The 25,833-nt window shown below is 40.4% G+C and overlaps 1 protein-coding gene across 1 annotated transcript in view; it reads left to right on the top strand.

The window, feature by feature from the left end:
• LOC117260235 (uncharacterized) overlaps window positions 1-19,417 on the top strand; it is a 39,597-nt gene extending 20,180 nt beyond the window's left edge. Inside the window, exons 23-34 of the mRNA XM_033632177.2 lie at window positions 27-178; window positions 448-573; window positions 822-1,011; window positions 2,042-2,116; window positions 2,689-2,817; window positions 4,935-4,997; window positions 5,092-5,208; window positions 9,561-9,712; window positions 10,167-10,253; window positions 15,736-15,882; window positions 16,091-16,288; window positions 16,472-19,417. Coding sequence (XP_033488068.2) covers window positions 27-178; window positions 448-573; window positions 822-1,011; window positions 2,042-2,116; window positions 2,689-2,817; window positions 4,935-4,997; window positions 5,092-5,208; window positions 9,561-9,712; window positions 10,167-10,253; window positions 15,736-15,882; window positions 16,091-16,288; window positions 16,472-16,561 — 1,526 coding nt within the window. The 3' untranslated portion in view covers window positions 16,562-19,417. The remainder of the gene's footprint in view (window positions 1-26; window positions 179-447; window positions 574-821; window positions 1,012-2,041; window positions 2,117-2,688; window positions 2,818-4,934; window positions 4,998-5,091; window positions 5,209-9,560; window positions 9,713-10,166; window positions 10,254-15,735; window positions 15,883-16,090; window positions 16,289-16,471) is intronic.
• Window positions 19,418-25,833: the final 6,416 nt, after the last annotated feature.

The following is a 25,833-nucleotide window of genomic DNA, read 5'->3' on the forward strand; positions in this document are numbered from 1 at the left end:
CTGTGCATTGCTGTCTGTGTGTTTAGGTGACGAGCAGGAGTGGGATCAGCAGTGTGTCTGGCACTCAGAGCTCGTGTCGGGCCTTGATAAGGTGGACGTTTGTATGGAGCAGCTGCAACAAGACAAAGAAAAATGGACAACACATGGAGGAGACTGGGCCACAACCCTCCATGCTCTGGTTAGAGTAATCCATTCCTGGTTTGTTTTTTTTTTGGCCCTGTAGCTTAATTGATGACTGATACACTTTGGTCAGATGTTCAGCTCCCTCTCATGTCACCAGTGCCAATTGCATGTGACTCATAATACTATAGGGAGCTCTAAAGAGTCCGGTAATTGAACTTTGACGCCAGCCCGGTGCTATGAGATGCACTCTGTAACACTGTCATCTAAATGTAAATAAGACTTCATGCTTCTTCTCAGACAAGCCTGTGTTTATTCCTCCTCCAGGACAGAGAGCTGAGACAGAGAGAGTTGTGGGAGCAGTGTTGTTCCAGACAGACAGAGTTGGAGGCTGCTCTTAACGCACTGCACTTTGTCAGACACCTTTCGCAGCTCCATGCCGACACTACTCAGGTCAAAACACACACAGACACACCACATAAATAACACTGAATATAAACAAACTTAAATATGTAATGCAGGGAATTGTATGTGTGACTTTTTACACCATTCACTCTGTTTATCTAAACCTGGGATGAACAATCAAAGCCAATTGGGCCCAATTATATAATCACTGAGAGTTATCAAGAAGTTGAGAAATGTTTGTTTTGATTATCTTTGCTGTGTTACTCTGAGCCACCTCCCTCTTCTTGTTTATCTAGGCAGTACTGTGTGGGAACTTTTGGTACAAGGAATATGGTCTGCTCCAGTGCTGTGGACACAGACCTTCTGCGGAGGTCGTAGGTTCGCTCCAGCAGATGGCTTTGCCTCTGCTAGAGAGACTGAACCAACTCCTGGAAGACAAACAGCCTGCCAGCTTCTCCCCCAACACCTGCAATCAGCACATTTCTGGTACCCAATCAGTATCAGATAGGAGTACTATATTTACTACATGATGGGGGTGCTAATATGTAACTAGAGGCAAACATTTCGATATTTAGTACATGCAGTTCTGGAGAAAGCACACATTCTTGTTGAATAATGGCATTCTTTGGAGGTCAGACTAATTTTCTGCTTCACTCTGTGTCATGGATCCGAGGAAGTGAAGTGTTTTGATACACAATCTCTGAAAGTGCTATGCTGCAACCAAACCTTCCTCGTGCTTTTGCACACATTTTGCTATGGTAGCCAAAGGATAAGGCTGGTGTTAGTCTATATTTTTCTTATTGCCAACAATTCCCATGAAAAGACCAAACCAAGCCCAATGGTTTTTCAAAATACTTTAATTTTTATAAAGGATTCAAAGATCACATTAAACAGGATCAAATGATACATTTGTTGGGGACTATTTTCAGCTGTGTATTAATACACATTTAGTGCTTCAGTGAGTATTTACAACAGCGGGATAGTGGGTGTGGGACTGACTCTTAACAAACTACAGCACCCATGTTTACTGTAGTAAAGACTTATGTCACCCAGTGGGGCTTGTTTATGTGTTTTTAATAGTTTTAAAAAATCAAAGGAGCTCTTTGGCGCAGAGTAATTAACCACCGTATATCAGACTTTGACTAAACAGACAATACTTGTTGGTACTGCAGGAACAAGTCAGCTCTTTTCATGGGATTCTTAAAATAAGAGAGGCTCAAACATAGAGTTCCACATTTGAGGTTTTAATCTCAAGCACAAGCCAAGGAATTGGTGCGTCATGACAATTTACAGCGTCTGACAAACAATCATTGTAGGCACTGTAGATATTTACCATCACTTGAGCTACTGTTTCCTGTTATTCAGATAACAGGAATTGTTCTGGGAGCAATCACTTCCCCTCACATGTCTCATGTCAGGGCCTCTGGCTGAAGTCACATCACGTCATATTGACAATAAGAAAAATAAAGACTATTGGCACGTTTATCCTTTAAGAATGATTTCTGACATGTTTCAGGTTTGTCCACAAAGCAGGCATATGGGCTGGAGATAGCCTCCAGAGTCTGGACAGCCTCTGTGCCTGTGGTGAAAGGTAAGTGCTTCTCAAGCTGCTCTGTGATAACATTTTGGTATATGTGTGTGGACGGAGTGTACGAGGGGAGAATGCGAGGAAATATTGTTAGGCATACTCATTGTCAAAATGCAACAGGATAGAGCAGCGAGATGAAAAACAGCCACTGCGTCATTAAAGTGAACCCTGTCGATGTGTGCTGGAGTAAGAAATCAATAGCTCCATTGTGTTGTTCTGTTTTTTTTAATGTCTCTGGAGATGAGAGATAGTGTAGAAGGAAGTAAGAGAACAGTGAGGAATCGGGTGATTATGAATTTGACAAGTGTAAGACCTTATATTTATGGTTTATGGCAGGTACAAAAACCCCTCAGGTGGGTTTTACAGTGAGGAAGAACATCAATACTATATGTTTCTATCAAAACTAGCACTCTAACATAAAGTGTGTTGTCTTAATAAAACATGTCTGAAGTCTATAGAGAACTAAAGTTGCACAACAAAGCCTCACATCTGCTTGACAAGATACTTTGACCATCTTGGCTTGATTTCTGGCTTGCAGTGGTTTCCAAGGTCTGTGATTGTTTATGTTTCTAAAGGAATCTCCACCCAGTCTTTGAGGGAGCCTGCCAATTTGGCTCAACCCCAGGACGCTGATTTGCAGGCCAGTTCGGCACCGACACACACCTCACAAAGACACACCACATCCTCTGGCATTCACTCCCAGGGTGAGACAGAGCACGAATTATACAGCAGTAGCCTACTGACTGTAAAACCCCTTTGACCCGTGTTGACCTGTGCTGTGCTCTACTTCAGTGTTGTTTATATACCTGTTGCAAGTTTTCTGCCAGGCTCAGGTAACTCCCTACTGTTCCCTAACCACCTCATTTTTTATCATCCAAATTATGCCCTATGCCCAGCATCAGAGACAGCACTTCCATAACTGAATTAAAGTTAGGGTTTAGGGGTTAGAGCCAGGTGTTAGGGTTACCCATATAAAATCTGTCTACTTGAGATACTGTGCTTAACAATATTGATAACAGGTAGACAGTCAAATAGGGGTGAGACATTACCTTACTGGTGGAGGTACTGATCTGAGGGAACATGGCTGACAGTGAGATGAGAAGATAGATATCACTCTCAAATCTGGGACTGACAGGGGAGAATAGCTCGTCCAAATCTGATCAGAGGTAACAAAACCCAGAAGCACTCAAACCAGTGGAAACTGTGGAGAGTCACCTCACCTGCTTGAGAAACAGTCCACTACGTATTGCTGAAAAGATTCTAATCTGATCGAAAATGACAATTTAGACAAATCTTCCAAAAAACCTTTCTCACTATCAAAGACCATAAATACTCACATCACATTGACCTCGTTTGATCCTTAGCTTCAAATTTCCCTCCACTAAATCTTTCTTTTCCTATGTTCATCATACATATTCATAAACTGATGTCTCTCTTCTGGATAGTAGACTATTGTCTGGGGTCACCTCATCTCTGACGATGCCTCTAATTCTGTCGATGTAGACTTTAGACAATATGGTAAACCCTTCAGACATTGGCAGTTCAGCACAGGTATGTGAGCTAACGAAGCATTAAATCAGTTTCTTGCAAGACAGATATCTTTTATCTTTCAAAGTTAATGATACCCCTGACATCTCTCGGGGCCTTTGGGAGGCTCTCAAAGCATACTTATGAGGGCAAACTACTTCATAATGCTTTCTTATGAGGGAAACTGAGAAAGCCAGGGCTACAGAGGAACTTTTTAGATTGCATAGCAGCCCAGTCTCCAGTCTCTATAAAAAATGGTTGCAGCTTCATATGGAATTTGACTTATTATTGACAAACAAAGCTGAACTTCAACTACTTAGGTCTAAGCAACACGTTTTTTTTGAGATGGGGCACAAGGCAGGTAAAAGTTGAGGAGAATCATTTGGTTAATTCCTCTTCTATTTGGGTAACACATGGTGTTCTGCAATGCAGGATTCTTCACAGAATTCATTACACAAATGCTACATTGGCCAATATGTTTCACAACAGAAGCGATGTCTGTTACAGATTTAAACAGTTACCTGCCAATCTTATTCATGTGCTTTGGTCCTGCCTTGAGTTAACTGAGAGTTGAACAGATATATTCCAAACTTATCAAACCGTAATCCATATACCTCTGGACCCTTACCACCCGACAGCTATATTTAGAACTGGCAGGAGGACAGCCTTCCTGTAGCCATGCATAGGGTCATCGCTTTCACTACACTGATAGCCAGATGCCTTATCCTCCCGAAATGGAAACATGTTTTCCCTCGCAGCAATAGTAGATGCATTGTGGAGGTCCTGCATTGCGTCAAGCATGAGAAAATTAGATTTTCCTTAAAAGGCTCCCTACGCTGCCATTTTTTTTCCTTAACTCATTTATTCATTTCATTTCATTTCGTGTCCTCTGCTCATGTTGTGCTCTTTGTTTTGCCGCTCACTTCCTTGCATGCAAGGTCTCATGGGTGGGAGATGTTGGAAGGAAGTTTGACTGGAGGGGTTATTGGAAGTATGAAGTATGAAGGAAATGATGGTGGAGTCCCGAGGGATATGGCAGCTGGGGTTGTATTTAAAACAATAATGTGAACAAACAGTTTTCTTAAAAAAAAAATTTAAAACCTGCAAAAACACTGCTGTATATTGTCTTGATTTGCATGCTTTAGATATGCTGGTAGGTGACTTTTGTTGTTGGAAAGAGTCAGGCTATGGTTTTCCTCTTTTATGGTAATTGTGTTAAACTATGCTAACCTTCTCAAAGAATTAATAATCAATAATTAAATAATCAATCATTTTAATCTTGATTTCCTAACAGAGAGCCAGCCGATGAAAGAGTCTGCTCAGCCGACACACGGTATCACAGTCCCCACGATTCCAGGTGACATCATGATGTAAAATAATACATAGTTTAAATGTGTAACATGTGGTGTGACACATTAACATTGTCCATCCATGTTGCTTTGATTCCCCAGAAGAGGAATGGGCCAAGCTGCTGGAACTCTCGCCTCTCTTCCAGCTGCTGAAGAGGATGGAGCTGCAGCTAAAGGGTTGGGCCTGTGGGGCAGGGCTTCTTAGAGGAGAGCTTGCTGGTAGGTTGGATACAGTTAGGGTTTTTCACCGAGTAATGGGCCTACAGGCACCAACTGTATACAGAAAGTCACATTTATGTGTGCGCACAGCACACATGCAACACCTGTAGCCAGCATAATCATCAATTATTCATACACAATTGTTACCCTGGCACTCCTGTACAAGAGTCCAGACCAGCCTTCACATTAAAGTGGATGAGATTAGCCTGCCTGTTCACATACACAGCAAGTTTCTAATCAAATAGACTGGTGCAAAGGTGATTCATCCAGCTATTAACTGTCTTCTTCCTAAAGCCTGTCTCACTGCCTTCTCACTAGCACCCTTAGTGGACTTTCCACGTGCAGATACGACGTAAAAGGGACCCTGGGTGTGTTAGATGTTGACATTCTGGGATGCCGTGTCAAGTTCTGCCTGTTTCATGCATTGTCCTCTTTCAAACTACACATCCATTTTCACAGGAAATTTACCATTTACATAGGCTACAGAAATAAACACACTACGTCAGTACAACAATGCAAATTGACGTTTTTTTTTGTTTGTTTTTTTTCCCTCCAGCAACTAACGCATGTGGTTAGGTTTGGGAAAAAAGAACAGGGCTTGGCTTTGTGACCTTGTGTTGAAGTGAAGTGAATGAATTTGGGAATTGAACTGAAATACAGAATGAAAACACATTGGAAGTAACTTGTGGATGGATTGATAAACAAAAATACATATCTGAAAAATATTTACAGCAAAGATGGGAAGAATGCACAGGGACTGAAGTAATGGGGTGGATCTAGTGAATCTGTTGGAAAATGTTGCCATTTTGATAAATTGTTTTTGTAAGGTATGGATACAGTTGAGGTTGCTCTTGAAAGTACTTGCCTACATAATATTACAGTATGAAATGAAAGGATAAATCATAGTATAATATAAATTGATCAGGATTTTTCTAGACAGTAAATGACGTATTCTTCTGATATTTTTTGCAATCTTGTTTGAAATGAATGTAATATGACTTTTCCAAGTGAGATTTTCATCAATAAGAATACCTAGAAGTTTAGTTACAATGACCCTTTCCAAGATGTTATTGTCAATATGAACATTAGGAAGAGTGTTTATTACATGTTGATTTCTAGGGGTAAATAACTGAGCTTTTCTTTATATTAAGTGACAATTTGTTTGCTTTGACCCAGGTGTCAACTTTGCACAATTCAGTGTTCATTTCTGATATTAATGTGGGTCCATTCTTACCAGATAAAAAATAGTGGAGTCATCTGCAAAGAGAATAAAAGATGCTTTTGATGATGTCATGTATAGATCATTTACATAGATAAGAAACAGTAACGGGCCCAAAATCGATCTTTGGGGGACACCACAAGAAATCGACTTATAATCAGATGAGGTATTGTTCCAAGAAACAAACTGCATTCTATCAGACAAATAGCTTTTGAACCATGACAGATTTGAACTGCATAAACCATAGAGAGAAAGTTTCTGGAATAAAATGTCATGATTGACAGTATCAAATGCCTTTGATAGGTCGACAAATACTCCAAGTGTTATTTCTTTATTATCAGTTTTATTTCATTATTATCATGCTTTCATAGTTATGCATGAGTCAAGCCGGGGGAGCTACAGATGGGGTGATCTTCGCAGCTGCAAACAAGTGTTACATGATAAAGCCGTCCCCTTTCCCGAAAGTTGAGCACATTAGGTCAAGCTCCTATGCAATCTCAGTCATGAACTAATCTGTGCTTATTCAGGCACTTCCCATTTTCAACGACTATCTGTGGCTACATGAAAGTCTTTGTACTTTCCCTCAGTCCTTCCATTTCCGCTTTCACTCATTTCACACACACACACATGTCGTAAGGTCATAGCACATTTGCTCGTAGTAAACTTTATAATCATGATAGTACTTATTTATAATCATTTCTTTATAAGATCATTAATAGTTTGACTTTCATCAAACTTCAGTTGATTAAACATTTATTTTGTTATAATATGATCACTGACAATCAATGACCAGTTTTGGTCCTCTTTCTCTTCTTCTGGACCTTCAGTGGTAGCATGGGCTTGCTGTTGTTCTTCTTTTTTTGTTTTCTGGGTTTTGCTTGTTCTGTGTTTGTGGTCCACTGGGCCTAATATCTGGCCTTTTTCTCTTATGCAGGCTGTAAAGCCTTCGATAAGACCTCTTGGGATAAGCATTGATGTACATCTTTTGAGCAGCTTTTGACACAATCAAGCATAACGCAAACATGAGAGATACTTTCTCCCTAAATCAAACCCACCTGGAGAAAACTGGAATACAGGCTTGATCTTTCTGAAAGTATTTTTTATATATATATTCATGCATACTAAATAAGGGTCCCATTATAGGCCTATTATGGTGCACTTGTGAAAAGGGCACTGCCTGCATGTTTGTTTAACCTGTCTTATTTTTACACTCTCCAGAGCATTGATGAAGCCCAGATGGTAGTCATTTTCTGAACATCAAGTGTTCAGGCTTTTATTAGCTTGTTTGGCTTCAGGGACCCAGGGTTTAATTTATTCAGCTCTGTTTTACTGAGGCGCTGTTACACGATGTAGTAAAAATAGATCTTGGTGTAACTCCAAAGAAATAGTGTGTTTTTATTAGACCTAGTGGTGGCATGACTCTAGGGATCGCAGTGTACATCTGTCTGTCCACCACTTTGGCCCAGACTGAAATATCTCAACCAATATTGGATGGTTTGCCATGAGACCTTCTTTCACCTTCATTCTTCTCATCTCTCCTCTCATGATGGCATTTTTATGTTTAGGCCATACACAGACATACCATTAACCTCTACTGAACCTCCACACTCAACAACACACTATTCGTGATCTCTTTATTATCTGAAAGATGGGACCACCTTAGACTAGGCCCCGGTAAATGGGGACTAGTTTGGGATGGCTTGTAGTCAGAGGACCTGATCCCCACTATGCCCCTCTCCAGAAAGCTGCTCCCCAGACCCTGTTGAACAGACTCCTCCTGTAGGGGGCAAGGGCTGCTCTAGAGGGGATCTGACCTGCAACAGGCCAGCCACCTTCTACGGGTCTGGTTGCGACCTTAAAGGCGAGAGTAAAGACATTGAGGAAGAGGAGAAAGGGAAAAGAGCTCCTGACAAGATCCACCCTGGCACCTCTTTGTCCTTAGGGCTCAACCAGAGATTGCATTATAATTACATTGTAGGTATGTTTTTCTGTCTTTCTTTTCTTTCTCTCTTTCTTTCTTTTTTCATTCTTTTCATATTATCCCCCCCTCAAGTTTATGGCTGTTAACATTCTCTTCATCAACAAAAGAGTTTTTCCATCAGTTCAGAAACTGTCAGTAGGGGAGTAAATGGAAAAGTGTGAGTCTATACAACACTATACTGAGAAACTCAGAGTTGTTGTTGGTGGTTTGGAAACCCTGCAGAGGAGGGGACACAACAGCAGGTGAGGGAATGTGGTCACAGAATTTCTAGCACATTATTTTCTGTGCTGAGAAATGACGAAGGTAAAACCCTCCACTTTAACCAACATCCGGCCCACAGAGCTAACTTGCATCTCTGCATCAACAGTCTCCCACTCAAATACAACCACTACAATGTCCACACAAACCTACTCATGAGAAAGAATCTAAGCCAAACATCATGCACCTGCCTCCTCATATGTGTATACAATGAACAAAAGTTTTTTCCAAATTTGTGCAGGCCCTTAGACGATGAATCCTTTTGACTTTGGTGATCACTTGATTTTTACTCTAACACCACTATATAGTTCACTTTTGTGGTTTTAAGTGAAATGTCTTGCAAAGTTTTCAATGGATTTTCAAGTTTTTGATAAAATTTGATACAAACATTCATGTTCCCACAGGATTAATTGTAATATCTTTGATGATCCCCCGACTATTCATCTTGGTCATCATCAGGATCATCATCAAATTTTAATGTGTCCAATATTTTGGTTTATAATCAACACATGTGAAACTAGGCCATTCAGTTGAACTTTATGTTTACTTCAGTGCCAATGTGTGCCAAGTAAAGATATTACTTCCAAGCATTTATCAGTTCTTAAGCAGATGTGTGATTTTTGGACCAGGCCAACAACCAGAAAAATCTGAAAGCATATCAAACCCAGAAATCTCTAAGCTCTCACAAAACGAGATTTTAAAGATTTGTGTTTGTATGTTTAAAAACCTCCGAATCTTACCTTTTATGTTTCGTCACTCTGTCTTGCAGAGTAACCGTTTACAGGTCATTTGTTGAAAGAAAACAGTTAAGCTGCAAACTCAGGTGGGCATAAAAAGGTGACAGTAACGCTTTGCTTCTACTTGAAACACTCTTTTGCCAAATATTTTGTCCAGACAGAGGCAAGAGTTTCATAGACGTCCTCGATGCTCAGTGGGAATGTGAGGGAGAGCTGATCCCTTTGGACCTGTCGGTGCTTAACCCCAGAGAGTTCCTGGTCTACCAGCACGGACTGTACCTGATACACACATTGCATAATCTAAAACTGGTTAGTGCTGCAGTTTCACTCTTACTTTCAACCTAGTTGCCTATTCATTTTTAAACTGCTTTTACTCTTTAATTTTGAGGCTGTGAGTAGTCTGGCCCTGAGCTATTTTTAAAATTTTAATTTCTTATGAGCCTTAGTGTGGCCTGAAGTACTCAGGCAGGAAACCTTCTATCTCTGTATCCCAGTTAAAGACCAAAGGTGACTTGGCTTTTGGTGTGAGGGCTCAGGGGCTTTACACTGACCTTCCTTAAGAATTCAGGCTGATTGCGTCCATAATATCTCATCTTTATTTCACTTTTATTCTTCATATTGTGTTTTCTTGATGCTGTTTCCTGTCACACATGTATTTATTCATTCATTGCATGCATATTTTTTTCCATTTTTACTGTGGACTGAGCCTCAGTAAGAATATCAAAATAACAAACGATTGGGTTGTTGTTCTCTTTTTCAACAGACTCCAGCCATTTCACTTCAGATAGCAGCTAGTCTCCCAAACAACAACTATTTCAACAACGCCTTCAGAAACTCCTTCTTTTATCAGGTAATCTTAAATCTTTTTTTCTGTGAAAGTGATTTTCTTTGTGTTTTTCTGTATGTATTGTGTGTGGCATAGCTTGCATCAACAAAGTATCAACCAATAGAGTCTCAAGCAAAGCACCCCAAAACGTGACCAATAAATAGATGATGCACTTGAAATGAAACCCTCAAAATACCTTCGAGATGGATGTAAAATACTTATCACTGTTTTTTAAAAGATGACTTATTGCCTGGCTGTACTTCATGTGATTGTGTGAAGGGGAATAATACTACAGAGTGTCTGCTCTGCTCAGTGTCAATCTCAAGCATCGAGGCATTTCACTCGCTGAAGCTGCAGGATTCCTGAAGATCATTCTCTCAAGCATCGAGAATATTTGCACTGTAAACGTGCAGATCTTTAACAGTGCTCCAACAAAGAATCTGTCCAAGTGAAACAAACTGAAACAACTCTGTAAAAGTTGTGTGGAGCAGTGCTGGAATCAAATCCCAGGATTTACATCAGATTTGCCCCTCCTACTGAAGTCCATATAGAGAACACTGTGTTCTTGGCTAACACTATTGTTTGTATGGAACCTCTGGCTCCATTATAACGCATGTTAGTAATATTCTCCAGTACAGCTCTGGAGGGCCTTTGTGATTTTGTGGTTTTCCCTTTCTCTGCTGAAATGGTATTGTGCATTAGAAAACAAACAAACCCAGTATGGCATGCAGATGCTGACATGCTTGGATTTCGCCCTGTCATAGTCATAGAAATAAAAGGAAAAAAATCTAAAAATAATAAATATCTGTGGTATTTGTAGCCATATAGTTGGGTGACTAGTTCATAGCCTCACTGGAGAGAATGTTGAGAGGCAACATTGAAGTTGGTGAATATGAATATTAATCTATTCAACACCATCCAACATCAGAAAAAACCCTTAGCTTTTGAAAGTTGAGTTGTGGGTAACAGACCCCTAATAACTATGAAACTGTCAGTGGTGGGAAGTAACGACATACAGTACAGGCCAAAAGTTTGGACACACCTTCTCATTCAATGCGTTTTCTTTATTTTCATGACTATTTACATTGTAGATTCTCACTGAAGGCATCAAAACTATGAATGAACACATATGGAGTTATGTACTTAACAAAAAAAGGTGAAATAACTGAAAACATGTTTTATATTCTAGTTTCTTCAAAATAGCCACCCTTTGCTCTGATTACTGCTTTGCACACTCTTGGCATTCTCTCCATGAGCTTCAAGAGGTAGTCACCTGAAATGGTTTTCCAACAGTCTTGAAGGAGTTCCCAGAGGTGTTTAGCACTTGTTGGCCCCTTTGCCTTCACTCTGCGGTCCAGCTCACCCCAAACCATCTCGATTGGGTTCAGGTCCGGTGACTGTGGAGGCCAGGTCATCTGCCGCAGCACTCCATCACTCTCCTTCTTGGTCAAATAGCCCTTACACAGCCTGGAGGTGTGTTTGGGGTCATTGTCCTGTTGAAAAATAAATGATCGTCTAACTAAACGCAAACCGGATGGGATGGCATGTCGCTGCAGGATGCTGTGGTAGCCATGCTGGTTCAGTGTGCCTTCAATTTTGAATAAATCCCCAACAGTGTCACCAGCAAAACACCCCCACACCATCACACCTCCTCCTCCATGCTTCACAGTGGGAACCAGGCATGTGGAATCCATCCGTTCACCTTTTCTGCGTCTCACAAAGACACGGCGGTTGGAACCAAAGATCTCAAATTTGGACTCATCAGACCAAAGCACAGATTTCCACTGGTCTAATGTCCATTCCTTGTGTTTCTTGGCCCAAACAAATCTCTTCTGCTTGTTGCCTCTCCTTAGCAGTGGTTTCCTAGCAGCTATTTGACCATGAAGGCCTGATTGGCGCAGTCTCCTCTTAACAGTTGTTCTAGAGATGGGTCTGCTGCTAGAACTCTGTGTGGCATTCATCTGGTCTCTGATCTGAGCTGCTGTTAACTTGCCATTTCTGAGGCTGGTGACTCGGATGAACTTATCCTCAGAAGCAGAGGTGACTCTTGGTCTTCCTTTCCTGGGTCGGTCCTCATGTGTGCCAGTTTGGTTGTAGCGCTTGATGGTTTTTGCGACTTCACTTGGGGACACATTTAAAGTTTTTGCAATTTTCCGGACTGACTGACCTTCATTTCTTAAAGTAATGATGGCCACTCGTTTTTCTTTAGTTAGCTGATTGGTTCTTGCCATAATATGAATTTTAACAGTTGTCCAATAGGGCTGTCGGCTGTGTATTAACCTGACTTCTGCACAACACAACTGATGGTCCCAACCCCATTGATAAAGCAAGAAATTCCACTAATTAACCCTGATAAGGCACACCTGTGAAGTGGAAACCATTTCAGGTGACTACCTCTTGAAGCTCATGGAGAGAATGCCAAGAGTGTGCAAAGCAGTAATCAGAGCAAAGGGTGGCTATTTTGAAGAAACTAGAATATAAAACATGTTTTCAGTTATTTCACCTTTTTTTGTTAAGTACATAACTCCACGTGTTCATTCATAGTTTTGATGCCTTCAGTGAGAATCTACAATGTAAATAGTCATGAAAATAAAGAAAACGCATTGAATGAGAAGGTGTGTCCAAACTTTTGGCCTGTACTGTACATTTACTCAGTCACATTATTTTCTATGTGTCATAACAATGTGGGAAGTATGTGTAAATTAACTTTGGTAAATTTCCCATCATCCTACCAGAACTAAGATCTCCCTGCTCACCTCAGCTTAAATTTTTGCTGGCTCCAGGGTTGTTGCTATAAATATAGGTTGTACTTCTGCTTTTTCGTATGCTTCCCACCACTGATGCAAAGAGTATAGAAGCAGACTGTAAGAAAAAGCTTACCATCTCTTTCTTGTTTTTAAATTCAAACCAAACTCAGATCAAACGGGAAGACTAGGCAGCACTGGTCAAACATAAACCAAGATTCTGTTAATGTTTTGCCCATTTTTCGCCTTAATTTGTCTTCAAAAATATATTTTATTGCACTAAGAAGCAGGCACCCTACTGTTTCCTGTATTGTAAAAATGAAGCCTGAAAGATGAGATCAAACAGTAAAATTAAGCAGTGCTGATAAAATAAACACATTTTAATTCACTGTCTATAATTCAAGATCGCCGCCATATTGTTTCCTGTGGAAAAAATCTCTAAACTCGCATTACATTACTCACCAGTGGGTGTTTTTTTGGTCTAGTGTGGCGCAGTGAATTCTAGTAGTTGTTGTTTTTTTCTTACCTCTTAAGCATAGACTGTATAAAAAGATGGTTGACGTGTCTCCATTCACCCCCACTGTACAAAATTGAAGCCAAAATATCCATGATAATGCTGCTGCCATCTTGTGCTGGTGATGTCATTTGGAGCCAGAGTTTGCGCAGTAGCATGGCGCGTTCCAGGCAACCGGTAACTTGTGTTTTTACAACCTTCTACCCGTGAAAGTGCACTGGAACGGCAGTCAAACCCACAACTTACAACCCCTGAACTCGTACCAGATCGATGTACTCCCAGTTACGCTCTCTGATGTCACACAGCCTTCTAAACCAATTACCTTACTCCTCTAAACAACAATGGCAGCCCCATAGATACAGTGTTGATGCAGGTGAAACACGGTGAGAAATAGACAAAAAATAACCCTAATGTTGACGCATTAGGGTGACTTCAAGTGGTGACTTACACGCTCAGAAACGTGCTTGGAATGCAGCAGCAATATCCGTGGTGTCAAGTTCCCGCCCATACACTCGTCTGACCAATGGCAAGCAGCACCATTGTTAGCGAGCACACCAATTGGCACACATAGCTGTCAATCAAGTCTCCTTCTTATTGCATCAAATGAGCGAACATGTGAACATACAGCAGTGTGATAAGACCTAAAATGACAATAATAATGTACTTTTACTCCACTACATTTATCTGACAGATGTAGGTTACCTTACAAATTATTGTTTCATGTATACTACACACTGTAGCATCAGCTTATAAAATGATTTAACCACTGAACAGAAGGTAAAATGGTAAAATAAGCTTTGTCTTGACCATGGTACATGGATCAGTGATCATAATTCAATATTATGTTAAAGCATATATATTTTATCATTATAATGTCTGCTTTATGATAAGTACCATAACATTTTATACTATAGGTTAATTTACTTTTAATACTTCCTTACTTTAACTTTTTTTTTTTTTTTAATTTTATTTTTATTTAGAAAGGGCAGGTATAAAATGAGACAAAAACATACACAGAAAATATATTGATTATTTTCCTTTCCTTTTTTAGGCCTTATTTTACCTTAAGTACCATTCTGAGTGCAGGACTTTTTGTTGTAATGGAGTATTTTTATTTTTTGTTCCGCTACTTTTACTGAAGTAAATCATCTGAACACTTCTTCCATCACTGTATATACTATCTTGACAATTGTAAATGACACTTTCTGTGGCAATAACAACGAAAAATGAGGGAATTGCATTAAACACAGTAGAAAATGAAGAAAAGTGAAACAAGCCAGCAGCACCTTCATTTGCATTCTGATCAGCCTTTCCCAGTACCTGAAAACAGCTCAGACGACACCACAACAGCAGCTTGCTGTGGCTTTCTGCTGCTACTACATCTTTTCGGAACCCTCACTTTGCTGAAGGGGCAATTCAGCGTGCAGTCCCAACAGTGAAAGTCTTTATAGAACATCCTGTTCAGCCCTGCTGATCTCTGAACACACAAGACTCTGTCTCTATTCACACAACTCTGACAGAGGAGATGGGTCAGACTGAAAGACCCCTCAAATCAGTAAATAAACAGCAATTCCACAGCCTTTAGGTTCCTGTCTGTGCTCAGGGTTGTAGAGTTTGTTTCTGCGGCAGGTTTCAGATTCTATTAGAGTCTGCACAGCTGCAGACTGGGGCAGCCATTCAATGCCATGACCTTGCAACCACAGGCTCTACATTAACAGTTTGCAATATCTGAAGTGTATCCTGTCTATGCGGGTTTCATTTGCACAACACACAACTCCAGCTGCCATCTAGAATTTAGTGTGTTTAATAGGAGTCATTACAGCTACCCTTGTTACGTGCAAACAAGAATTCCAGCACACGTTAGAGACATTTGTATTGGTGAAGTAGGCTCTCCCTCTTCTTGTCATCTTATCAGCCATTTGTTGCATTCCTGGTTGATACATTCTATGTAATCATGAAACTTTAATGCAAAGCCAAACAACTCCAGCTGCCATCTAGAATTTACAGCATTTATAGGAAATGTTACAGTCTAAGTGCTAATTTAAAGACGTGTGTATTGGTGAAGAAGGCACTTCCCCTTCTCGCTCCGTTAATGGCTGTTAATGCCATTTGTCATTTGTGTGTTCCATTTAATCATAAAACTTTAATGCCAGCCAAATGCTTTAATTCCGTGTTGTAAATGGATTGCAATGCAATGTGTTCTTGACTATAACTCTTGGATGCATGTGAACGACTCCTCTGTTGACAGGAGGCAGAAGAGGCACTCTTTGTCCGTCGCCAGAGGCTCCAGTCAGTTGGAGGTTTCTCTCTGCTGCTGCTTCACTGTCTGTCCCATGTTAAGATGAAAGACATGAGCTCTGACTCTGGTCCTGCCTTCCAGAGGCTTTTTTTCAAGGTACAGACAAACAATTCAAAGTGTGCATTAAATGTTAACAGTGTGGGAAACTGTTTAACCTCTGACAGTACTTTTTTGATTTCAAATATAGCTTCAAATAAGGCTGATGTTGATAATCTGGCTGTTTCTTAATGGGTGTACTGTTCAATGTCTTTCCCATGTGTGACATTAATTTGAATTTTGCATTCTGTTTAATTGTATTTCATAGATACTGCAGGCATGTCTGGGGGAGCTGTTTCAAGCCAGACTGGGTATGCCGTCATCTGGACAGGAAGCCAATGTGTGCGTGTGGCTTAAGGACCAAGAGGCCCCTTCAGGAGTCCTAAAGGGGACTCTTTCTGACCCTCATGCTGCCTCCCTGCTTTATAGGTTGCACAAACCAAGCAGAGGATTGCTGTCTGAAGACGTAAGAGCAGAATATTTCCTCTAACTGTGATCATTTGCTGCAGATTGTTCAGATAGAAGCATGATTGATCTTTCATTTATTAGTCTGACGGTGTTGTGCAAGGATACTTTCTGTGTGTGGGAGAGTAACCACAGCTGTCTTGGACGTCTCTTGTTGTGTGTCTGTTTGTGATTATGGGAACAGGACGTTGAGGAACTTCAGAGGAAGCACAGGGAAACATCTCTACTCTCCCATCTTGAGGGACTTTTAAAGGAGAAGAGCTCTGAAGCGTAAGGGAAATTCTTCTATTTGAAAGAGAAAAAACACACCCAACATAGAACCAGTTCTTTATTGCAAGAAGCATGGGAGGAGCAAACGTCATAGATGAACTACAGTTTCTCTGTGAGGCTGAGAAAATGCAGGCGTTTAATCCAGAGAGACAAACAAGGGTGAAGGATGGGCAGATGCTTTGCAGAGGAAATTATCTCCCGGAAGACAGAATCAACATCCCTTTCTTTTGGTAACAGGAACTTCTTTTCTTCCAGGGAATAAGCATACCACTGTAAGCTCTGTGCGATAAGAACTTGTTTTCCACAAGACGCCTTGTCTCGCCCTCAGTAACTCCCTCTTTGTCCTAAGACATTTTGATACATTACAGAGCATATAGTGCATTGACTGCAAAAATGCAATTAATGCAAAACAGTTTGTCCCACAGAAGCCGCAGAGAAACCTTTACGCTCTAATGTAATTTGTTTACTATTTTTATATTGCCTGTTTTGATAAGATGATATCAGTTCGAAGAAGTCCTGCAATCAGAGTGGAAATGACAGCTATGGCAAGGCAAGGCAATGAACTGAAGGATAATGTATACAGAAGGCTGTACGTACTCACTCTGTTTTTCATTGTTTTGGATTTCAGTGAGTAACCATTACTTTAATCTTAATGTGATCCATAAATCAAACCCTTAACCTACTCCTCATGTTCCACTGTCAACGTTACCTTTAACCATTTCACAATTGGCACAGTTTCGTCAAATATACTAGGATCATCTTACTAAATTACTTTAATAAATTCTGAGTCAAAGGGTGAGGCTTTAATGCTTTGCTGTCGTTTATATTGAGGTAGGATAAATTTTCAATGATGTAACTTTGATCCAAATAAAAAAAAACAACAGCTCAGGTCTTATACCTTTAAACTGAGTGGTGTTATTGAAATATGATAAAGTATTGGTCTAAACATCTAAAAATACTTTAAATGAAGAGTTTCAAAAAGAAGTAGGATAAAGTAAATGTAATTGTGAGACAAAAATGGCAATTAACAGCATTTTTAGATGATTTTAAGAAATGGGTGTGTCTCATTATGAAAAGTTACTTTGCTTTGTCTCTTACCGTATCATTATCTCTGACCTTACTTCAATCCCGGTAATCACTGATCACAAAAACATTCATGTTGCACTGTTTATTATTTTTTTGTTTTAAACAACACAACATTTCTTCTTATACAAATCATACATGTTTTTGGCTTTTACCATCACAAGCTGTGTATTATAATGGCATTCCTGGGACGCTTATATAGGCGCCTGGTTAAAAGATATACAAAGACAAACATGTGTGCAACCTGTGTGTGCACACATATAGAGACATCTGTTTGTATTTAGTGGTCCTGTGTGGGGAGGAGGGGAAGTCTATAGCATGACAAAAGCTTTGCTGAGACTCCAACACGTCTCCGGGCAAATACTGGCACCGTCAGTGTTGTCTTCACTGCTTCTGAGTGGCTTTGAGAGCGATGAATATGATGATCAAAATTATTCCACAGACAAGTCCAATGATATTTAGGGTCTTGGCTGTCCTTGATGCCTCCGCAGCTCGAGCTGAGTCTCCAAGAGCATTGGCATTCTGTGCCTTTAAGAAGCAAGCAGCAAAATTAATTTGCTAGAAAAAAGGTGTTTGACTGAGAAAGAAAGAAAAAAACACACTGAAAAGGAGATTAATTGAATCTTGTGCATCTGAGCAGGAACATACTGTACAGTTTCACCATATACATGCGAAATTAATCTGACTGGTTACATAATGAGCACAAGTCAGCCAATATTCAGTCACAATGAAGCAGCCTCCTAATGCCTCCAACATTAAAGTTCATGCAAAAACACTGCAAAACACTAACAATACTTTGTGTAGTTTTTGATATTTGCACATTTCTTAGAAGGTGAAGAGTGAAAAACGTTTGATGCTCAGGAAAGGTTACCCACCTTACAGGAGCAGATGATAGCAGCAATCCCTAAAGGCAGACAACAGCACAAAGTGTTAAAGATGGACCATCCTAGGTAGGATGGAGCCACATCACGGTTCTGGCCTCCTTCCATTGTGGTGCTCTGTCTTTTTTTAAATGGATGAAAGTTATGCTTTGTTGGCCAGTGTTTAGGTCCAATGGCTGGTGGGGGTTGCAACCCACACCCTTTTATTCTTCATGGGTGTGGTTTATGGGGTTGTGCAAGCGTAAGGCTAACAGCTATATGAGTGGCCAATAGAGAGAGAGGGAGAGAGAGAGAGGGAAAAAAAACACTGTCTGGATTGCAAGGAAATGGGGGCTTTTTGGGCACCCCATGCAACTTGGGCTCTTCTGGCTGGAGTAACTTCTGTATTTAAATGGGGAGAACCCAAGCCAGGAAACAACTTTGAAGAGCCTTATCTCTGGTTTTCTTCAGTGCCTGCTTTCACATTCAGTCTGACACATGGTAGCTGAGTTAATTCTGCTTGCATAATTGTGAGGCATAGCAACAGTTTCATCCAATGCATACTGTGATCAGCTAGTTAGGTATGTTCTTTATTGTGTCAAAACTTACAAGTATAATCACATAAGACACCAGAAGCAGTGTTGCAGCTGTGAAAAACTCAAACAAGCACATGACTTTTTGCAAGTAACATTGCATTGCAAACAAATGGCTTTGTTGTCAACGCATTCTCACTCCGACCTTGTTGCATATCGATGTTTGGTCATGGATCTTCCACATCCAGATACAACGTGAAAGGTACCCTGGATGTGTTAGATGTTGACATTCTGGGATGCCATGTCAAGTTCTCCCTGTTACATGCATTGTCTTCTTTCAAAATACACTTCTGTTTTCACAGGAAATTTACTGTTTACGTACAGTCTCTTTAAAAATAAATGCACTATGTTGGTAAATGCAAATTGACGTTTTTTTTTTTTTTCCTCCAACACCTAACGCACGTGGTTGGGTTTAGGCAGCAAAAACATGTGGTTAGGTTTAGGAAAAAACAACAGAGTTTGGCTTTATTATCATACAGGACGTGAGCACCGCTCTCCAGGGTGAAGGTTGGTGTTTGTTGGACCCATCCATCATCCCTTCCACGTGCCCTACGCAGACTTACACCGCCTTAACTTTCATTCTTTTCGCACCACGTTTCCTCCTGATGCTGCCAAGTGCTGTTAAAGTATAACAGCGACTGGCCATGTATCATCCCGACGTTAAAGGACGACTTTTTGTCAGTGTCTGACACTGCAAGTAACTGCTCATGCACCGGATTTCAGTGATTTCAGAGTGAGACCGGGTTGCTTCTGTACAAACTTGACAAATGACACAAAAAGGTTTCCTTTTAAAAACCAGCTCAGGTTTTTAATAATCATCTCACCAGAAGAACTCATAAGAAGTTAAGGACATTTTATTTAAAAGTACAGCTCTTCAGGTTCAGTAGGTAACTTACATAAAAAATAACTTTTTGTAACTATTTGCCGAAGCTGTCACTACATCCTGACAGCAGTACATGAGACAGGTAATCTGAAAAAAGGCAGGTTCTTCTGGCTCCTTCTAGTGTGTCTAATGGCATTTGCAAGAACCCATTGCTCGGGTGTTTGTTCTTGTTTAAGCTGTTACTTTTTAGCCTGCTGTTTGTAGCTTTTAGCTTTTACTTTGTTTATAGTCTTCTGTTCATTTGTCTTTGCCACATAGGCTGTTGTGCGCAAGAGCAGCGTGTGCAAGAGCAGTGATTGACACATGTTAGAAACTCTTCCTGGCTCTGACTGGTTGGCGTGGTGGATTCTTGCAACATCCGTCATGAGCACTAGCAGCTGATTTTTTTCTCAGATTCACTAACAAGACCACACCAATAGTATTTTCAGAGTGATTTATTACATGTTATGGATGATGAGTAGTCATGACTGAGGAGGAGAGGGAAGAGGGATGAAGGGACGAGGGGTTGAGGAATGAAGGGATGAGGGTCGAGGGATGAAGGGATAAGAGATGAGGGTCGAGGGATGAAGGGATGAGGGGATGAGGATGAAGGGATGAGAGATGAGGGTCGAGGGATGAAGGGATGAGGGGATGAGGATGAAGGGATAATGGGATGAGGGTTGAGGGAAGGAGGGATGAGGGGGAGAAGGGGTGAAGGTATGGGAGGAGGAAAGAGGGTTATGGGTGGATGGACGGATGGATGGACGGATGCTTGGTGGTCGGAACCAGGAAGTTGAGACTCTGGGTGGGGGAGCCGTCTCTTCAATCTCTATAGCCCCCGGTTCCTGTAATAACACAAAAGAGAGAAAAGGAAACAAAAAAGAAAGGGGGTTTGGGGGGGAGAGATGTGGAAACTGAGTCAGAGGAGTAGGAAACAGATGAGGTGTGCTTAAATACTTATTGAATGGAAATGGGATGTGTTCAAGGCGTGGTCTTGTTCCCGAATTTAGGTATAAAACTTAATTTAGTCTCATGTACATAAGCCAGGATACAGCAGCAGTTTCAGCAAATGTGACAAAAATTATTTTTAAAGAAAGTTACCTCTTGCACCTTTAAATCATCCTATATTGAACAATAAAACATGAAATTCACATCTATAGCTTATGGTAATATCACTGTGTGCACACAGATCTTTGACATTTAAACTCTACTCTACATATGTACACTGTAATTGTTCTTCATCTTTTCATATTCAAATTCAAAACTTGAACAGACCATCTTTCTACATACACAAGGAACAATTTACGCCGAGCATCATGAATGTAACACTGATTAAAAGAAACTACATGCCACCAGCACCATTCAGCCACAACATTAAGCATCTTCTGCAGATCTTTTCCTTTCTCCGCAAGTCAGGTCGTCGTCTCATCACCAACATACAGTCTGATTAGTTGTGGCAGCGCAGTTTAAATTATAATCACTCATTTAGCTGGGTTTGTCATCAGTAATGATAGATTGCCACTTCTTTGCTCTTGGTAAACATACTGTACGTCAGAGCTAAAGAGAAATAACTGCAGTCATTATCATGTGTTTCATGGTAAATCCAATCATATCATTTCCAGTAACATTTCCCGGGCAGTCGCAGTGCAACTGCTATCTGACAAATAAATGATAATTTTTCAACTTTGCAGGTTTGAGATCTCACTTTTGATCCGTGGACATTCAAGTATTGGTGTTTCTTTTATCTGCTTTTTTTGTTTTTGGAATTGATCCAAATTGAATCATCTTCATGGCTGATTACTCAACAGCAAACTACCATAATCAGTGTTAATTCGATTCATTCTCGTCTTAATTGAAAAGCAGATTTGCTCTTTTCCAACACAATAGATTCACATTATTCTCAACAGCAATCAAGAATAGTTTGATAAATCAACCGTCTTGCAAATTAATGTTTGAGTGTGTAGCAATAGATAGGCTGCCTGCTGGAGCACACTACAGCAGCATTCCCCTGAGGGAGGACAGCTGACTGACTGTGCAGCAGGCTCAATGGCAGCGAAACTGCCTCCAGTCATCACGTCTCAGTTATTGTGCCAGTAAATCAGATGTGCAAGGTATAATGTCTGAACCATATACAGACGTTATCTGTTCCAGTAATAGCATGGTAGCAGTTTATCCAGGGAGAAGATGCAGTAGCTGTAGTGGGCAGTGACAGTGGGCTTTCAGAGTCAAGTTTACATCACCTGGTCGTGGTGTGATGCATTTGATTTTGAGAAGACTCCTTGGTAAACCCATTTTACACATAGGGGACAAGATGTATGGTGTTTAATCATAAAATACAATACACAAAACACAATACACCTGAGTAATTTCCATGTCTTTAAACTGAATTTGCACTAATACCAAAACAGTTCATTTTGTGTTTTCATCTTATTTTTATCACCCTTCATTCCTTGTTCTCACTTGCATCTGTCATTTAAGTTTTGATTTTCCTGGTAAAACACTGTGTAACTTTGTTAGGGAAAGTGCCAGAGATGTCTTCCCGTATCGGCGTCATTGATTGCCTACACACAGGAACAAAAGGACAGGAAGAATAAGATGAGTCATTAAATATGGATGAACAAGGGGAAACAGAAGGATGGACTGCTTCATTTTTATTGTCCATTAAGTCCTGTTGGACTTACTGTACATTCTAGCATAAAACCACATAATAGAGATTGTTATGGGGACAGTGCATCCAGTATATGTTAGTGGCTTTTCATGTTTTCTGTACCGGCGTAAAAAGTTTTAAAACAGAATAGCCAAACTAATTTTAGCTTGCAGTGCAGTTGTGAAGTGGGGTTCATCTTTTGAGATAACCTCAGAAGACCGGAGCTGTGGGCCGATAAAATGTGCAAAGGCAGATAAAGAGGAAAGCATTTTTAATCAGTGACAGCATTGTGCTGCCTGTATCTGTTATCCTCTGAAACACGACACTGTGGAATCCACTGTGGTTGGCGTCTGGCCATAGAAAGCCCCTGTCTGCAGGCTCTTACAGAAATAGCTATACATTCCACCCTGCTTCAGTCTAAACATGCTGCAGTGTTGCAGCTGTTATCAGTCTTTTAAAGATGACACTTACAGTGACGTTTCCAAGCTCTGGTTGTTAATCTGACACACAATGAATAAACAGCAGCTGGATGATGAATTCTCCACGCTAGCTTTATTTTAACTTTATTAATTATGCATTTCTCATCAAATTCTGCATCATTGTTAAAGGGACAGTTCACCCCCAAATCAAAATCCATGTTTTCCTCTTACCTGTCGTGCTATTTGTAAATCTAGAGTGATTTGGTGTGAGTTGCCAAGTGTTGGAGATTTGTCTGCTTTCTCTCCAATAAAATGGAACTAGATGGCACTTGACTTGTGGTGCTCAAAGCGCCAAAAATGAATACATTTGAAAAACTAAACAGCAATGTCTCCTTCCAGAAATCATGACCCGGTTACGCAAGATAATCCACAGACCACAGACCTTGATGTGAGCAGTTTCATTTAGCAACTGTTTTATTTCTACCGAGCTACGCCCGCCAAACATAGCACTATGCAGAAGGCAGTGTGCATCTACCTGTGCTTGTGACAGCGTGAGATGTGATGAGCTGAAACATTGGTTAGCTCTGTGGTGCAAGCTGAGCTTGCAGTAGATGCACACTTCCCTCTGCGCTGTGATGCGGTTGGCAGGTGCAGTTCAGTAGAAAGACAATATTTTCTACATGAAGCTGCTCACAACAAGGACGGTGGATTATCTTGAGTAACCTTTTATTTGTTGAAGGACACAGTATTTTAAATGTATGTTTTTTGGTGCTTTGAGCGCCGAGTGCCATCTAGTTCTATTATATTCAAGAGAAGGCAGACATCTCTATGATCAATATCTTCAACACTCAGCAACTCACACCAAAACAATATAGATTGATAAATAGCACTACAGGTAAGAGGAGAAATATGTAGTTTTGATCTGAGGTCGAACTATCCCTTTAAGTACTTTCTATCTGTCTAAGTGTTGCCTGTGATCTCTCTTGACCCACAGCTTAATATTTCAACCACAGGATGTGAATGCAAGGGAGGATGCTCAGTGTCATTGTTGTAGTACTAGAGATTGCCCTTGGTCTCAAGAACACTTTTGGTTTCACTTTGCACTCGAAAGCATTTTAACTCTTATCTCGGTCTCAGACAAAGAGGATTTGGGACTTTATTTAAAGACTGGTCAAGACCACAACAGGGATATCACCAAAGTGCTTGTTGAATAAAAATTAAGTTGATATCAGCTCCTTAGTGTTTTTTTGTTGCTTGCTCATAGACAACAAAGTAAAAATGACCATACACAACCCCCCCTCTACAATGCCCTTTCATTTTATTAAGACATTTCTTATGGCACACTTACATATCACACTCATATATAGGCCTACAGCATGACAGTAAAATGAATTTTTATTTATTTTCTGTGGGTGTTTTTATGGGAATGTGGAGCTTTCAGGTCAATTTGAGGAGCTCCTATGCTTTTCATGTTCTTTGTTTAATCAAAGTGTGTCATGCAGTGTGGGACTCTGGTCTGGTTTGTGTCTTGTATTCAACCCTTCAAAGTCTTGATACACTGGTCTCGGTCATGACTTGGTCTCAGTTTAGGAAGTCTTGACTACAACACTGCTCTGTGTGTTGTGTCTCTGGAATGTTGTTATCCTCATTTGCTGTGTGTAAATCAGGATAAAGAGCTTCACTGTCTGTGACTGTGTTTTTGACTGGGGTCTTGCTGTGAGCTCAGCGGCCCTTGAGGGATGAGGTCAACTCTCCCATTGCTGTTTAGGACACTTCAAGAAGTCTAACTGTTCCAAATGATGTTGCCCATTGTTAATTTTCTTCTGTGTTTTTGAGAGCTCTCATTTTTCATACAAGAAATTACACGGTGTGATGTTTTTTCTGAAAAATACCAGCTGGACACAGCTTTAATTCATGAGATACCCTCTAACTGCTTCAATAGGAAATATCAAATCTAAATGACATTTGTGAGGGAAATTCTCCTCTCTGAAGAAGTGACGGACTCAGTATGAGGAATCAGGTCTCTTTAATACATGCAGCATGGAGAGAAGACCTAAGTGTTCCCTTGGGTACAGACTTTAATACCCCACTGAAGCTCCAACCCCCAATTCACAACCAAGAGCTGCCCTCGTAAAGATTGCCCCCAATAAAACAGCTTCACCAATACAGGAAGCTTCCCCCCACCAGACAAAAATGCATGCCTGGATGTTGTTTGTGGTGGGCACTAACATTGAGTTCATGATTTAAAACTAGAACGTTTTAAAGTCATTTTGTAATTTTGTAGCATATATCACACAGAAATAATAATGTATTTACATTGCCCCTTTCATACAAGAAATGCAGCACAAAGATGCTTTATAATAAGGGAATTATAAGCACTGAGTGCTTCACATGAAAATAGACAGTGGGTATAAAACAGAACTGATTCATAAAATCATGAGTTGTAAAACTATAAGCCATGAAATCAAGTAAGATTTTAAGAGTTGCAGCAGCATGACACCTAAATAGAAAGTAAAAGTGTAAAAAGAAAGAGTAAATATATTGGGTTTTTTTCTGGTCACATTGCACAATTTAATTGACTACCTTGGCTTTCAGAATCAACTTCATGTATATCAAACAGGCCCCTCCTTTATTGCTTTAATGTTACTGTCTTCTCCTTCCCATATCTTGTAATGGGCACAGTATGAAGAAATGCAGTACCTGTAAGAAGGTGCTGCAACTGTTTCCTGACAGTTGGAATAAGAGGAAGGACAATGGAAAACAAAATGTGATGCAATACAACACGATAACAACCTACAGAATTTGGTTCACT

This window comes from Epinephelus lanceolatus, chromosome 4 (assembly GCF_041903045.1).
Source record: "Epinephelus lanceolatus isolate andai-2023 chromosome 4, ASM4190304v1, whole genome shotgun sequence".
NCBI classification, from domain to species: domain Eukaryota; kingdom Metazoa; phylum Chordata; class Actinopteri; order Perciformes; family Serranidae; genus Epinephelus; species Epinephelus lanceolatus.